Below are 15798 nucleotides of genomic sequence, written 5' to 3'. Positions count from 1 at the left end.
GAGATCAAACTCGAGCTGTGAATCCTTCAGGACCTCCAAGGAGTCGCTGCTTTCCGTGCCAGTAACAGGATTCAGGCTCTGAGGGAAACACCAGACTGTGTCTGTAAGGGAGGTGCAGGGTATTCTGGCTCTTAGAAACCATCATTTTATTTAACAAATTTAAATACAGTTTGTTTAAAACTGACAACAGACAGTGCAGCTGGAACACACTCCATCCTGGCCACGTCTGGTCACACCTATCTCTGCTCCCCAGGGCCACAGCAGCTCTGGGACAGCTGAAAGGGCCCTGGCTCCTGTGGCCAGAGCAAATGTGCAGGGCTGTGTTCAGAACTCCATCCTTTGCATTTTTCTGGAAGTTATTTCCTTCCGAGGAGGGAAGGTTGGAACCCAGCAGGGACTGGAATTCAGATTAGTGAACCAAAACATGCAGCTCGGAGAGGACATCAGTTGGAAACTCTGTCAATGTTATGAAAACGTGGTAGTCCTTGAAAAATGTCTCTTTCCACTGTCGGGTTTGCAGGCTGAAGGGAACTCAGAAGTACAATAACAGAATAAATCTACTTGAGTGCAGAGTTTTAATCCAAGATAACAATACCTGTTCCCACAGAGCAGCCAGCAGCATCCAACACTTTCTATCCAAGTAGTGCTTCAGCCACCGCATCTAAAAGGAACATTTTTGTAAAGGCTTCTGTGGCTGGGAACTAAAGAATGTGACTTTTCCCCAATGGTTCTGATATACAGTGGGGGAAAATAATTTACAAAAAATATTTTCCTTTGAAATATCAGGAAATACACAATGTCATTAGTCCAAGGAGAGACTTCTGCACCATGAAGCCAACAATCAAACCCAGAGCACTTTAATAGTTCTATATGTTAGGGCTAAAAAATAACCATGTCTATTGCAGGATTACATTTTCCCCTCAGTTCAAAGGTAAAATTGTGCTTCAGACCTTTTTGAAAGAATTGGGACAGTGGGGGGGTGATCAAAGGTTTGACAACAGTTATGAAGGGGGAGGGAATTTAGGGGTTTTGGATGGGGAGAAGGGGCCTGTTGTACCTCAGTTGTTATCTCAGCACGTTCAGCAGTCTCAAACAGAGTCACCCACGGTGGCAGCACCCAGGTCCTGCTCCTGCACTGCTCAGTCCTGTCTCTCACCGAGGAGCAAAGCCCACCTTCAGCACAGAGCCCCCTTTCACCCACACTGCCCTTTGGTGCCACACACCGGGGGAGAGGTGAGCGATGTCCTGCTTGATGCCACCTCAAGCCAGGTTTGCGCTGAGCAAACACAGCGCTGAGCCCAGGATCCCCTTCCCAAGGGTGCTGCTCTGTCCATCAGAGGTGACTGGGAACTGCTCCAGGGTGGCTTTTCACTCCAGGAGCTCTGCAGGAGCAGAAATAGGGGCTGGGGCTGAAGGGTACATTCCAGTCACATGGGAAATGCACTAAAATCACCTCTTAGCATCCAGTCCCTAGTTTGAAGCAGTTTTATTTTTTAAGAGTGGAAATTTGCCTGTATGTAAGAGCACCCTTCAGAGAATCCCACCCCTAATGCTCACAGGAACCAAATTAGGGCTCAACAGGACCAAGATCTGGATGAATGTTACGGTGTGTGGCCCCAGCAATCTCATAAATCCCCACTTCCAGTTATTTTAGCATTTTTAGAGACCCACATGCTGGAAACACGACTCCATCTAGGATCAGTGGTGAACTGGTGGTGATCAGCATCTCCCTGATCCTGTCCCTCTATCCCACTCTGGGGACATCCCCCAGGGGTCTTACAAGAACGATGGGGACAAACCTTTTAGCAGGGATAGAACGAGGGCCGATGGCTTTAAACTAAAAGAGGATATATTAGATACAAGGACGTTCTTCTACAATGAGGGTGGTGTAACACTGGCACAGGTTGCCTGGAGACGTGGCAGATGCCCCATCCCTGGGAATATTCAAGGCAAGGAGCAACCTGGCCCAGCTGAAGGTGCCCCTGCCCATGGCAGGAGGTTGGACCAGACGACCTTTCCACCTCCAACCCTGCTATGATTCCATCAACGCCAAGAAATGTTCGGGGTGCCCCCCAAACTGTGAAACTGAGGAAGGAAAAGGAGAGGGAATACAGAGAACAGCGATGCTTCATGGGTTTGTTCTAACCTGCCTTGCTTCTCCCCCTCCCCCAAACCCTTCCTGTCTTGTGCAGCGTAACAAACACTGATTAAAGTAGGTTTAAAATTAAGGGCTAAGGTGCCATCTCGGAAGGCAGCTGTCCCCTCCACGGCCAGAGAGCTGCTCGGGCTTGTCGCACACGTGGCCACAAGGTCGGTGTGTCTCAGCCAAACCAGTCCCAGGGGCACTGCCGTGGCTCTCACCCTCACCCAGGTGCTGGCAAACAGCCCCTGCTCGGTGCAGCCCCATCCCGGCAGGGCTCCAGCGCAGCGAGCCGGGAGCTGGCAGTCCTGGCGTTTCTGTGCTTTTGTCTCCACCTCCGGAGCGTCTGCTTGTGCTCCGAGTCCAGGAGGAAGGGCAGGGGGTCCGGGCAGTTTATGTATGCAGTGTTGCTTGGTTTCAGAAGGCTAAAACTCGTGGGAGTCAGCAGAGGTCCTGGCTCCCGCCTGGCTGGCTGGGTGGGTGCTGCCGAGAGGAACCTTGCGCATGAAGAAATCTTCTGCAACAGAGACACAAGCAGCAATGGGTATCACCCCTCTGCCTCGCTGCAGAGCCATCCCAAAGCCCTCTCCCACTGCAGCTCCCGAGCTGGGCTGCCTGGGCTGGGGGAGCAGCACTGGGGACAGCGCTGGAGAGCTCCAGCCCCTCTGCAAAGCCTCTCCCTGGCACAGAGAACTTGGTGCAGGCTCCCCTCCTGCCCTGCCAAGGCCACAGAGCAGCAGGCAGGGCCCCGTCCTGCTTCCCGCAGGGAATTTGCTATTCTTGGTAAAAATTCACCACTGCTGTGCAAATCTATGCCCTTCCTGATCTTGCTTCTCAGGACTCGAGAGCAGCAACCTCCTCTCCCTCCAGGCCTGGTTCTACACTCGAGTTTAAGGGAGTTGTGCACTTATTTTTTTGCCCATAATAATGAAGAACAGCTCCACAGGCTGGGTGCAGATACAAGTGGACAGCTCGTCCTTCGCTCCTGCAGCCCCAGTGCAGAAATACCCAAGGCATGAATAAACACAAATCAGCCATCAATGTGTGTGTTCTTTCCTCCTTTCCACTGCAAAAGACACCCCATGCTCTCCTCAGGTGAACAAACACCTCAGGTGGGGTTTAACCCACACCTTCCTGTACTCCCCACTGCCTCTGTGTGGCTTCAGTGTGGGTATAAATTAAATATTTCCCTCAGTGATAGCTTCTGCCTGACTTCAAAATCCTTTGGCTGGTACTGCTTTAGCTTTCCTCAGGTGTTTGCAGGTGGATGAATCCACACCCTTCACCCCTGTGCTTCAGCTGTATTAGACAGTGAACAAGGCAACCTTGTTTAGACAAGGATCTTAACGGTGTAACTTCTGCCTAAATTCCTGCTCCCTGCATTTCTCTTTTTCCCCTCAACCTCTCACCGGGTATTTAGCATTTTGTCTTAAAACCAGATTAACTTTAAAAAAGAGAGATTAACTAACAGTCTTGAGACATTTGGCAGTAAGGGAAGGTCAGGGTGGTGAATAATGGAAATGAAAAAGGGCATTTAAAAGAGCTTTTATCTTTCTCCTACCCCTTGTCTAGCTTCTCATTGCTGTTAGGAACGTGTGCTCTTACCTGGTGTTGGTCTCCGTTCAGCCGTGCACAGTCAGATTTCCACATTGGGATCTGTGAATCCTTTCTTGCCCTCATTCACCAGCACAGGCTTTTCTGTCCTTGTGTGCCAGACTAAAATCTGAAGAAGCCAGCAGAAGTCATTAGCTGCACCTCTCCAGTGCACTAACAAATATTCCTGCACATTAAATCAATAGTGCAATTTAACCAGCCACCCTGGAGCCTAATGGTGCATCCACCGCTGAGAGGGGCTTTGCATAAACCTTCATTTAGGCAGAGCTGCCGCTCTGCAAAATGCACAGTGCACAGAAATTACCCATTTTACAGTGTGCTGTCGTGGGACATTAACCTGCTCCTTCCATGTAGTTATCCAGCAGCTTCCTCGAAAGGCTCATCAGCCTTCCAATGGAGTAAGGCAGCTCCTTCCCAGCCAGGGAATCACATCCCTGCCTCCTCACAGAGCCAGTTCCTCACTCTACTTCTTGGTTATCACCTTACACCCTTGGCCTGTGGAGTCACTCAGAGGGGAAATGCAAATTCCTGATGTTCAGGTCACGTTGTGAGGGAAGAGGCATCTGGATGAGCACCACCAGCTCTTTCCATCACCTCCCCTGCCTTCGACTGGGGGAAATAGAAACTGAATTTTTCAGCACATCCCTGAAATTCCACTACTGGGCAGAAGACATCAGTCTGCTCCCTAACCTCGGCATCTCTTCTCTCTTCACTCTGGAATTCTTTCCAGGGCCTAAAAAGCCAGGAGAGTGTCACCGAGCTGGGAAGGACTCACTGCTGCTGCAGTGCTGGTGCAGCCTCTGCTGCCTCAGAGCTGCTGAGGCACGAGCTGGTTCCAGAATCCTCCCTTCTTCCCACGAGCTCTGGGCTGCACACCCCCTCTCATAACCCAGCACTACCCTATGGATCCCCTCAAAAGCCCCCTCCCCAGTCCCTTTGGAATGCTGGCCCCACACAGCCACCCCCTATTCTGTACCAGGTATTAAAACCCCTCTCCAGCTTGCTTAAAACAGAACTGAAGCTTCTCCTAAACGCTTCCCTCCGTCTTGGCAGCAACGTTGCACAGAGATCAACATCTGTGGAGGAGAACTGGCAAAATCTGAGGTGGCTGAGTGTTTCCGGGGGGCTATTATAGGAAATTGTTTCTACTTGCTGTGCTCAGACGGTTCTGGAAGCTGCTTAAAATACTCAATTATTCTCAGTGCTTTCCCCCTAGAACCGGGATTGCTGGGAGCAGCTTTATCCTCTCCGAGCAGGTTTCCTGCTCCCCCTCACCTGTGGCTCTTTCCCACCCCGTGGGGTTTCCCTCTGGTTGCCATGACAATCCCCTGCACACTGAATCCTGCAAACCACTTCCACCCAGCGCCTGCCTTCCTGAAAAACGAGGGCACGTTCTCCTTCTAAAGGATGAACAAAGCCCTTTTCAAACCCTCCTGGTTCAAGCAGAGCACCTTCCCCCACCTTCCCAAGGAGCCTGTTTGACCAAATTCATCTCTGATGTGAGCAGTCACCTCCTGTGCGGAGCTTAAATCTCTGCTGATACTGAAGCAGTAGAGACCAACTGCTGGCTGGAGTGGGTCCAAAAATCCATTTCATCATCCCCCACAAGCACTTCAGAGCCCGCTTCTCAAAGTTATCCTGGATTCCAGCGCTGCTCTCCCCGCGGCAGCGGCTCTGCTGCAATTACTGCGCTGCCTGCCCGGGAAAAGGCAAAACCAAACAGGGCTCACGAGCGGCTCTCTGCAGGCACCAGTGACAGCACCAACAGCAGAAAGGATAAACCAGGTGCTGGAGAAATCCTGCAGCCAATTCTCCTCTCCAGTGGGAGCTGGTGAGAGCCCTTTGCACTGCTGACACTCCACACTCAGCCCTGCTCGTGGCCCAGGGACTCACTCACACTTCAGCAACTCCGACCACACGTTCCACAAGCAGTGGAGCACAGCTGCACGTGATCAGCCCTCTCCTTCAATTGGCTCCCACTTCTGCACTGTTACCGCCAAATGTCAAAAAAGGGAGATTAAACGAGCTAAAATGGACCCATTTTCAGAGTCTGCAGCTTGATACAGCAGCTTTTACCATTTTTCATGCTGTGCTCTTTAACGTGGGAGGTAGATCACCATTTAGCACAGAAACATTTGCTTTTCCTTTCAGCCAGTGCTTGGTTTTTCCAACAAGCAGTGTGCTTCATGCCTCAGGGAAGCTTTGGCTCCCTCACAAGAGACCAGTGAGGGGCACCAAATATCTGACTTTTCCAGAGCAGTGGTTTCATACAGGTCACCTGAGGGACTCCCCTTTGAAAATACTACTGCAAAACCCTTCCAGTCATTGCCAGCCCTGCCATTTGCAGTCACAGGACTCAAAGCAGATCCGGGAGATGACAGGGATTCATCTCCACAGCAGAACAATTCATTGTCTTCCAACAGGAGATTAAAAAGCAGACAGGAGAGTCGACCTGCAGTGGGAGGGGGTCGCAGGGTTTCCAGCACACAGACCCTCCCAGGAGGGGTTCAGGAGTTGTTGTTTGAAATGGAAACTACAGAATGTGAAGGAAAAGAGACACCAGGCTGAAAGGGCACCTTTGCTCCCCGTCCTCCAGCCTGACAACAAAAAGTTCCCCCAGCTGTGGCATTCACGGTGCCCATGGGCCCCCTGACTCTCCTTTCCTGGCTGAGCTCACTGCAGATTATTCTCCTGGGTGTTAATAGAAAATGGGGAGCAGAATGTCCCCCCCTTCCCTCAGCCTCACGGGAATGCCAAATCTCAGACCTCCCTTCTGTGCCAGTGGATTGAAGACAGGATGGTTTGATTTGGGGGAGTAGGGAAATGCACGAGCAGCAGAACTCCAAATGCAGAGAATCCTTGCAAAGCCCTGTTTCCTTACAGCTCCAGGATAAACCAATCCTTCCCTCCTCATTAGGAGGGATAACTTTCCCCTCAGCAAATAATACCAACTTTCTCTACTTTCTCCTTCATTTTGGGCAGTTCCCAAATCCAAGAAAATAAGCAGGATTCGTGGCCTTTGGCCTAAGCTTCAGCTTTTTGCAGGAGTGTGTGTTTGTGGGCTGAATTCTGATCAATATTGCCAGTACAGCACTGCACACAGGGAAGGCAGCATTTTTGGAGAACAGATGCCTGTGCTTATCTTACACATTCCTCTGATCCCTCCTTAATGACTCTATCTAAGCACATCATAATTTTTAATGTAAATCTCCCTGCAAAGCAGGTGTGTGGTTATGTTTAACAGAAGCAAAGCATGACAAGTGCTGGGAGCACAGCAGAGAGAGAGAGAGAGAGAGAGAGAGAGGAGCCTGTGCTTTGATCTCGGGGTGAGAAGACCCCAGACCACAGCTGGCTTTGGGCCTTCTCTGCTGCTGGCCCAGACTCTGCTCCTGGTAAAATGGGGGAGTAAAACCAGAAATGGAGACTTCCAGGGAAATGGAGGCTGCTGGCAGCAGCTGAAGCAGAAAGGCAGAACCCAACCTGCAAAGCTGCCCTTGGAGCTTGCCAGGAGCAGACAGCATTCAGCTCACAACAAGGACCCTTGTGAGCTCTCCCCAGCCCAGCCAAGAAAAGAAGCACAGTCTGCTTCCGATGCTGGGCAGCAATCCCTGCTTCTTCCTCCCCATCCCTGACCTGTGTCACAGCCCTGCCTGGCTCCAGCACCATTTGTTTCCTCCTGCCTGGAAACAACTTTTTCCTTCCTCTCCTTCCTCCGGTGTTCCTCCAGGGCCGTCCTTCCCAGCCCCAGCCTTTAGCACAGCTTCCTTCCAACAGGTATTTATTTACAGCAGGGACAGTAGGGCAAGGACTGAACGGAATAAACACCCCTAATCTTCTGTGCACCAGCCTAAAAGCAGCCTGTCCATCTCTCCTGCCTGTTGGAAACACATTTATTTCCACACAGTGCCCAGGAATGGGGATCTGATTTTAATCCAGTCTCTTTCCCTAACCTCGGGAGGCTGCTTGTGTTATTTGTCCCAGTGCTGGACAGCCAAACACAGACACGTGGATTCAGAGAGGCACAGCAGGTATTGATAAAACCCAGACTTGCTCCTTTCCCTGGGCTTCTCCTCCTTATTCCTGGATTCCTTATGAGGAAAACATTGTGATCCCTGTTTTTTTCCACGGCTGAGGGCTGTGGAGCAGTGCATGTGGAAATCAGACAAAAGGTATTAGAAACTCTTTTTTTTCCTATCCCCAAAAGGGATGGAGACCTGGATCCAGCACTGGGGCTGATGGCAATAACAACTTACTTGCAATAAAAGAACAATTCTGTTGGGGTAATTAAGCAATAAAGGCTCTCTAATTCAGACTGGCTGATGTTTATAACAGACAAAGGTGTGAGAGTGCTACACGGGGGTCTCTGATCTCAGAGGGACCCCCACCACATCTCCAGTGTTTAGGGAACCCACTCACAAAGCTTCAAAGCCCTTGACAGCACCTCTGTTGCTGATGGGCTGTGGGTGACGCCTGTCACACTAACCAGCTTTGTCTCATGGTGGCTCCCACGCTCCCCTGTCAGCCCAGACAGATTCATCTCTCATCCTAGACTAGGAAGCCTTCAGGAGAGCCACCAGCGTGCTCTGGGTTTCTGTGTTATTTAGCACAGGGGGTCCTGCTCCCTGACCCAGCAATGTGCGCAGTCAGTATCGATCAGACAGCTGACAGCAGTGAAATCCCCCCCAAACAAAGCTTCCTAGAGCTCAGAGCAATATCCCAGGCACTAAAACATTTCTATATTAGCTCTGACACAGAAAGATCCAGGTTGCTGTGGGCACCTACAGCATAGACATTGCAGAGATGTCAGGAGGGAGAAGACAACTTGGCAACAAGGCAGAGACTGTGTGAACAGCCCTTCCCTGCAGCCAGGAAAGGCTGTGGCTGCTGCTCCTGGGTTACAGCTCACACGGCCCCACAGAGCCAAACCTCAGCGTGTCACAGCACTCAAACCCCCTCAGGAACTCACATTAATTCACTTCAACCATGGAATTCCCTGCTCCAGGGGATCAGCAAGGCCACAGGAAAGCCCACCTTGAAAACAAATTTTTTTAGGGGTAGTGTAAGAAAGAAGAACAGCTACGGGGGAAAGAAGACTCTGTATTTCGAGGCTTATGCAACCACTAGCAGCCTGCAACCAAAACAGCTAAGTGCCCTCCACACATTTTAGTGAGTAATCACCCATTCCCTGCTTCCATGAAATGGGGGTGTGCTCCCTCCAAACACAGAGGAGCAGCCTGGAGGAGACTGAGGGGAGGCTCACAGCTGTCTGCAATTTCTTCATGAGGGGCAGGGGATGGACAGGCATCGATCTCTTCTTTCCGGTGAGCAGGGACAGGACCCAGGGAAGCGCTGGAGCTGTGCCAGGGGAGGGTTATGCTGGATATCAGGGAAAAGGTTCTTCCCCCAGAGGGTGCTGGGCACTGCCCAGGCTCCCCAGGGAATGGGCACGGCCCCGAGGCTGCCAGAGCCCCAGGAGCGTTTGGACAGCGCTGCCAGGGATGCCCAGGGTGGGGTTGTTGGGGCAGGAGCTGGATAATCCTTCCAACTCAAGATGTTCTGCGATTCTGTGATGGAATGATGGGGCTGACCAGGGTTTCCCCCCCCCCTCTGACACCTCACAACCCCCTGCGCGAGGACGAGCCCATACCTTAGTGCAATTGGCAGCCTTGGGCTCGAGGTCGTTGAGGGTGACCAGCTCCCGGAGCAGGCTGCTCTCCTGGTAGCCGCCCTTGACTCCCCGCAGTTTGAAGTAGGCCTGAGAGCGCTGCAGGATGAGCCTGAGGTTGACGGCGAAGCCGGCCATGTCGATGGCGAAGGGGCGGTGCGGGTCGAACACGGTTTTCCAGCCGTACACCTTCCCCGCCGCGTTCACCTTGGGCGACTCGTAGCGCAGGCCGCCCACGAAGGCCACGGGCCACACCGACACCTTCCTGGTGCTGCGCATCTGGGGGCGAGCACACACAGGGACACGCTGACCCCCGCCCGTGGCTTCCGCGTGGTTCCCAGCAGAACCCATCCTGCGATCCCGCGGCCCGAGCTCCAGCTGGAGCCAACAACCTGCACCCCACCCCGAGGCAGCACCTCTGTGGCTCAGGCCTCACCTGTAAGAGGCTGCCCGTGCCAGAGCTGGACAAGTGAAGTGCTTTGGAGAGTGCCAGCTGACGGCAATGGCCACAGAACCGAGCTGGGCTCAGCACTGAAAACAGAGCGGCCAAAAAGGAGCATCTCTGGGATTTATGAGTGGGGTTTTTGTCCAGCTGTCAGGCTCCACATGGGCAAAGACACAGGAGAGAAGCACCTTGTCCAAGGCCACCTGGAAATGCCGGAATGGCACGTCTAGGAAGAAAGGTGGTCTCTATTAAGGTATTTAAGCCGCGATCTCAGCCTATGTAAGGCGAAGGGCATCTCCAGAGTGAGGTACTGCAGCTCCCCGCCTCGGGGCCAGCTGGGAAGCACAGCCTCTCCAGACATTCCCAGCAGGCAGGACAGTCCTTTCTCGCTGCTCCTGCCCCGTGGAACAACGCCGGGTGCCTCTGCTCCCTCCGGTCGCCAGAAATAGAGCGGAGCCACCAGGGGCTGCCTGCACTTGCCAAGGCAGATGCTCTGAATGCCACTCTGCCCGCTCACGCCCAGCACCCTGCCCTGCTCCCTGGCAGGCTCAGCCTCCCATCCTGCTCTCAGCTCGCTCTCTTAGATCAGGGATCTCCCAGAGCTAATCTCATCACTGCTAATTACTGCAAACGAGAGCAGAAGAGCCCTGGCACTTGCCCTTCTGCATTATACAGCTGCTAACGGCAGCCCCTGTCCACAGGGAACAATAATGTGTGTCTCCTGCATTTCACAGCACATTTCCTTGGCTCAGTGACCTTAACTGCAGAGACATATCAGAGAGGAGAAGCCTCTACGAGCACAGCACACGAGTGAATGAAGGAATCCTTTCTGCTTTATTCATGTGAGGAGTCTGTCTCAAGATGCTGCCAGAGCCAGCCTTAAAGGGGATGGGGGAAGAAAGAAATTCAGTCTGAATTCACTTTCAGCTTTCAAAGCGTGTGTATTCCTGTGGCTGTGCAAGCTAAAGTGAGAGCCGTCAGGGAAGGGAAAGAGGCATGTATGAGGAAATAAATAGGAGATCCCTATGGTATGAAAACTGGCAGCTGGTGGGGGAGGAAGCAATCCTCCTTTCTTGTCCCTTGCTGCAAGAGTTTGGTGTCAGGGGGAGGGAACAAGTAATTTCTGAGCTGGAAGCCAGGTGAGGTACCTGGCACTGTAAGACCATTCAAACCTCCAGACAGGAGTTAATTTAGAGCCCCCGGTCGGAGTGGAACAAAGAGCAAAGGTGGAAAAGCCCAGGGAAAACTTCCCCTGCTCAAGCCCAATCAGATTGTCAGGACACGCTGAAATTCAGCCCTGGAGCCACAAACTTCCAGGGGGAGATCTCGGCTCCTCTGCCTGCTGACAGCAGCCTGGGAGACATCCACGCCCGGGGTCTGCAGGAGGAATTGCTCCAGGGGGGAAAAGCTGTCTGTCTCCTGGCACAGAGACATCCCTCGCCCCAGCAGCGCAGGAAGGGCTCCGCTTTCCCAGCAGGGGAAGCAAAATCTCTGACCAACTCCTGCTCCTCGGGTGTGCAGCAAGGCAGAGACAAGCACAGAGAACATCTCTGAACAAGATGTCCTGGAAACGCCGCGGCTGTGCTGACACAGCTCAGGGGTGGCTCCGGCAGGGCACTGCTGCCTCCCTCAGCCGGAGTCTGTGCGGAGCGGGCGCCGGGCTCCTGATAGCCATGGAATTTAACCTCGGGATGGAGCAAGCAGAGGCAAACGGCAGGGCAGGAAAAGGAGCTCCAGGGACCCCTCAAATAAAAACAGACAGGAATGAACAGGCAGCCAAGTGGTGGAGAAGGAAGGTGGAGAAGGTCAGATGAGCTGGAAATCTCCGGGATGAGGTGAGGAAGAAGGGTGGCTGAGGTTTCTTTGCACGTCGGGCAGCAGGGGATGTTCCAACCCTAACAAGGCTCCTTAGCTCCCTTTCCATGGAAGCTGCCTCCTGCTCACATGCCACAGATAACCCAGGGTTCCCGTGGCTTCCCACGGGATGCTTTGACTCTGGGAAACACACAGGGTAACGGAGTCCCGGAGAAAACCTGGGCACAGCTGCAGTGACTACAGCCAGGACTAATCCAGAGCCCAGGAGATGACATGCGCAGCATCTCCTCAGCTCACTCACGGCATCTCTCACCCCCTCCCCGACCTAATCAGCCACGTTCAGCCCCCCCAGCCAGCTCTTACCTCCTCGAAGAGCTCCAGGCTGTAGGTGTTATCATCATCAGCAAAGTAAACAATCCCGGGCTGGCTGTTGTTTTTGTTAAAGGTCTCTCTCAGCCACCTGAGGGCCAGGTTCCTCTGCATGGTGCCGCGGGGGATGCGGGGGTCCCTCATGTCCCCGCGCAGTTTGTAGTTGCGGGGTGTCTCCACGTTGAGGTGGGTGTAGTTGAGCCCCGTGTCCCGCAGCAGGCGGGTGATGAGCGGCGTGCGGCGCTGGGCATCCTCCACCAGGATCCAGTGCAGGTTGGGCACGTGCAGCAGCGTGTTGGCCAGCCGGGTCAGCTCTGCCTTCTGCACGGGCCGGCTGTAGGTGGGGGTGACCACGTGGATGGTGGGCAGCGTGTCCGACCACGGGGGTGGGCGCGTGTACACGTACTCTGTCCTCACCACCTCCACAATGTCCCGGTCCGACAGGCAGTATTCCTTGGAGTCCAAGCCTGCAGCGAGATCACGCTGGGAGTCACCACCATCATCTGAGCAAGGGCATGGAGAGAAGAGAAAGCCGCATGGACTCGGGTGTCCGGCACCCCCCGGCTGAGCCAGCAGGCTGCGGCCACCAGCGGGTCACCCCCGTGGGTGCGAGGAGAGGAAACGGGCTCGGGTGGAGGCTTTCACAAATAAGTGCACGGATAAATAAAGGAGTCAGGGACAAACACACGTGAGAAAAGAAGATTCTGCTGCTAGAAAACCAGCATAAATAAAAGGCCATAGAGCCCAGGACAACTGGGCTGAGTGCTCACAACAAGCAGCTTCAAAAAGCACCCAGAAGAGATGGGATCGTAGAGCGATTGGATCTAGATCAAGAAAATAGCCACATGGACTGATGATCCATCATCCCTGAGGAGCTCCAGCGCTCTGGGCACCACGCTCAGTGGGACAGGACTCATGGCTCTGCACTCAGGCACTGGAGCGCCTGGACTGGGAGGCAGGGGAATAACTGGTGGAAAACACCAGGCCAATGAAGATCTCCAGCAGCGTGGTCTGGGCAGGACACCGCAGTGTCCCACTGCTCTCTGACAGGCACAGAGAAGTGGGGAAAGACACACTTCAAACCCAGAAATGGAGAGTGGAAATTAAAGCCTGTAATTGTAGGTTTTTCCTGCAGAGACTTTCCCCTGCCTTTAACTAACCTGCCTCAAAAAGGCCCCTCCAGCCTCTGAACATAACAGCCCCCTCAGGGGTGCAGATGTGAGCAATGAACTGCCTAAAGATCGGATGCTCTGATCCAAACATATAAAATCCCTGCAAATTGTTCACAATCAGCTCAAGGGAAACCAATGTTGATGCACCTGCCACTTTTCCAGGGTCCAACTTCCCCAGTTTCCACTGCAGAGCAGTGGGAATGCCACGGTCTGCAGAGATGAAGGGGGACCCCCACTCAGGATGTAAGCCTGGCTCTCCAGTGGGCACAGAACACTTTGAGCCATAGATTTTGCAAAATCAGGTAACTACCAGGAACTCAAGATGAGAAAGAACAGGAACAGAGAGCCATTAGATCTGGCCCAGCAGGGGACTACCCATGGCTTTTTCATAGCGTGTTATTCTTCCAGCAGCACAGGCTTTGATACCTGAACCACACGAAGGCCTCGTACTCCATGGCGTTGACAGAGGGGGGTGGGTATTTGGGGGAGGGAACAGGGTACGTGTTGATAGCAGGCCCCATGTACTGCAAAGCACCTCAGCATCACACAGCAGAGCTCTCTGAGAGCAGGGAACGCTGGAATCAATTCAGAAATCAGTCTGTGAAATTCCTTGGACACAGACACAAATGAAATTAGCCAGGACAGTGCCTGAGACAGTTTGCAAAGCCCTGCAGGTCAAAGCCCCAGCTGTAAGCCCTGGCACGGGGAGGCTCTGCTGTTCTGGGCATCTCCAGGTGCACATCTCTCTCAGCACCTGATAGCAGAGAATCTCAGAAACGCTCCACAAGAACAAAATGATTCCTCTCGAGAGCTTTGAGGTTGGTCTCTACCACCACTCACTTTCCACTGGGGGCTCTGAGAAGCAGAGAAGTGTTTTATCAAGGTCATCAGAAGTTCTTGACTGAGACATTGGAGCAGTCTGTAACTGCAGTGGCCATTCACAGAAAACAGCTTTTAGGGCAGTGAACCAAACTGCTGCAGGGACAGGCAGCATGTTTTCAGTCATCTTTAAAGTCCTGTTTTAGAGCCCAGTAGATCCCTCACCCTCTGAAACACTGTCCCCAGAAGGGACCAGAGTCATTTTTTCCTGCCCAAAGCCTCAGGGGTGGCTGTCAGGAGAAAGGGAAAGCTGCTCGGGACAGATGGAGCTTCCTACAACTCAAGCTGCACATCAGTGCCCAGCAAAGGGATAAGCAGCTGTGAAGGATGGGGACAAACTCCAAAAGGGGAGAGACTCCCTTAGAGAAAGGGAACAGAGAGGATGAAAGGGTCCTGAAAATGAGCTGGCCTTCTTCCCCCAGACCAGCCTGCCTACAGCAGAAGGGCAGAACCAAGAAGGAAGGTGGCAGAAGGCAGCGTGGCTTCTTCCAGCCCCCAAGAGCCCCCACAGCCCTTAGGTGTTACTGCTGTGCCAAGAACAGGACCAAGCTAGGATGCTTCCAGCCGAAAGAACTTCCTACAGCCTCCAGATTAGGGCCAGGGCTGTATTTACTGCAGTGTGTGACAGGCGGTGTGGAAGTCAACTTCTCATAGCTTTGTAACTCCCCCAGGCAGGTGAGATCTGGCTCTGCCTTCTCCTTCAAGTGCAAGAGCACTGCTTTCTGCTTTCCTTAAAAAGTGCTCTCAGCCTCACGTCTCCTGGAGCAGCTGCCTCGAGTGGCAGCTTTGTTTCCTCTGCTCTCTTTGCAGCTTTCCTGCTGGACTAACTCTGTCTGCAGAGCACTGCAAAGGCCACCAGGGAGGGAATCCTCTCTCAGGGAACAAAGAGAAGCAGCACTCTGGATTTAGGCCATAAAGAGCTCTCCAAGTGCAGCGAGCACATCCCATGACTTGGAGTTTGATGCCTCTGGAGGACCCCTACGAGCACTGGGCTGTTCCTACAGCAGAGGTGGGGAGGCTCCTGCATGGGCATGGTCTGGGAGCTGAGATGAGCATGGCTGCCATGGAGAAATGAAATGAGAGAGGAGATGAGGGCGAAGGGGGGATGCACGGACTTGGCATGGGCTGGTTTGGTTTCTCTCACCCTTGTGCACTGCAAGCAGCGGAGCAATGGTGCTCTGGTGCCACACGGTGATTAGTAGTGTCCAGGGCAGAACTATCAGCACGATAGCCAGGATGTCTCGTCTCTTCGGCATCTCCAAGACTGACTGGGCCCACAGCTCCTCATTACCTGACAGTGAAAACCCCAGAGACAGAACAGCAGAGCACATGGAGAACAGAAATAAATGGGCAGGAAGGAGCAAGGACAGAGAGAGAGAGAGAGAACGCGAGAGAGGCAGAGAGCAGCGAAGGCGACACGACTCGTGGGTCTTACCAGTGCTTACAACCCACCCATTGCAGAAGCAGGTTTGCGGGGGCCTCGGCTGCTGAGCCCAGGAGCAGGAGAGCACTTCTGCAGGGCACTGCTGGAGCTGCCAGCAGGAACCTCAGGGACTCATGTGGAAGCAAACCTGCAACACAGAGCAAAGGTGAGTAGGCAGAGAAAGTACCAGAGTTCCCAAATCCTCCTCGAGAAGAACAAACCCCACTGAGGCAGTGAGCAGCAGCAAAGTGTCCCACCCCTCCAGGGAGATGCCTC

General features: G+C 53.2%; 1 protein-coding gene across 2 annotated transcripts; it reads right to left on the bottom strand.

The window, feature by feature from the left end:
• Window positions 1-171: 171 nt before the first annotated feature.
• Window positions 172-15583, bottom strand: B3GAT1 (beta-1,3-glucuronyltransferase 1). 2 transcript variants are annotated; one of them, XM_068994695.1, is made up of 5 exons: window positions 15552-15583; window positions 12043-12551; window positions 9402-9698; window positions 3746-3863; window positions 172-2657 (listed from the first exon to the last, which is right to left on the bottom strand). In XM_068994695.1, the coding sequence occupies exons 1-4, from the start codon at window positions 15553-15555 to the stop codon at window positions 3777-3779; spliced, it is 897 nt and encodes a 298-aa protein (XP_068850796.1). In that variant the 5' UTR covers window positions 15556-15583; the 3' UTR covers window positions 172-2657; window positions 3746-3776. The 2 variants fall into 2 exon arrangements, with proteins under 2 accessions (XP_068850796.1, XP_068850795.1); XM_068994694.1 differs by lacking the exon at window positions 15552-15583 and adding an exon at window positions 15244-15370.
• Between the last annotated feature and the right edge of the window lie 215 nt (window positions 15584-15798).

This window comes from Aphelocoma coerulescens, chromosome 24 (assembly GCF_041296385.1).
Source record: "Aphelocoma coerulescens isolate FSJ_1873_10779 chromosome 24, UR_Acoe_1.0, whole genome shotgun sequence".
In the NCBI taxonomy this organism is placed as follows: domain Eukaryota; kingdom Metazoa; phylum Chordata; class Aves; order Passeriformes; family Corvidae; genus Aphelocoma; species Aphelocoma coerulescens.
The sequence above is the reverse complement of the archived record's forward strand: the minus strand, read 5'-3'. Positions and strand labels throughout refer to the sequence as shown.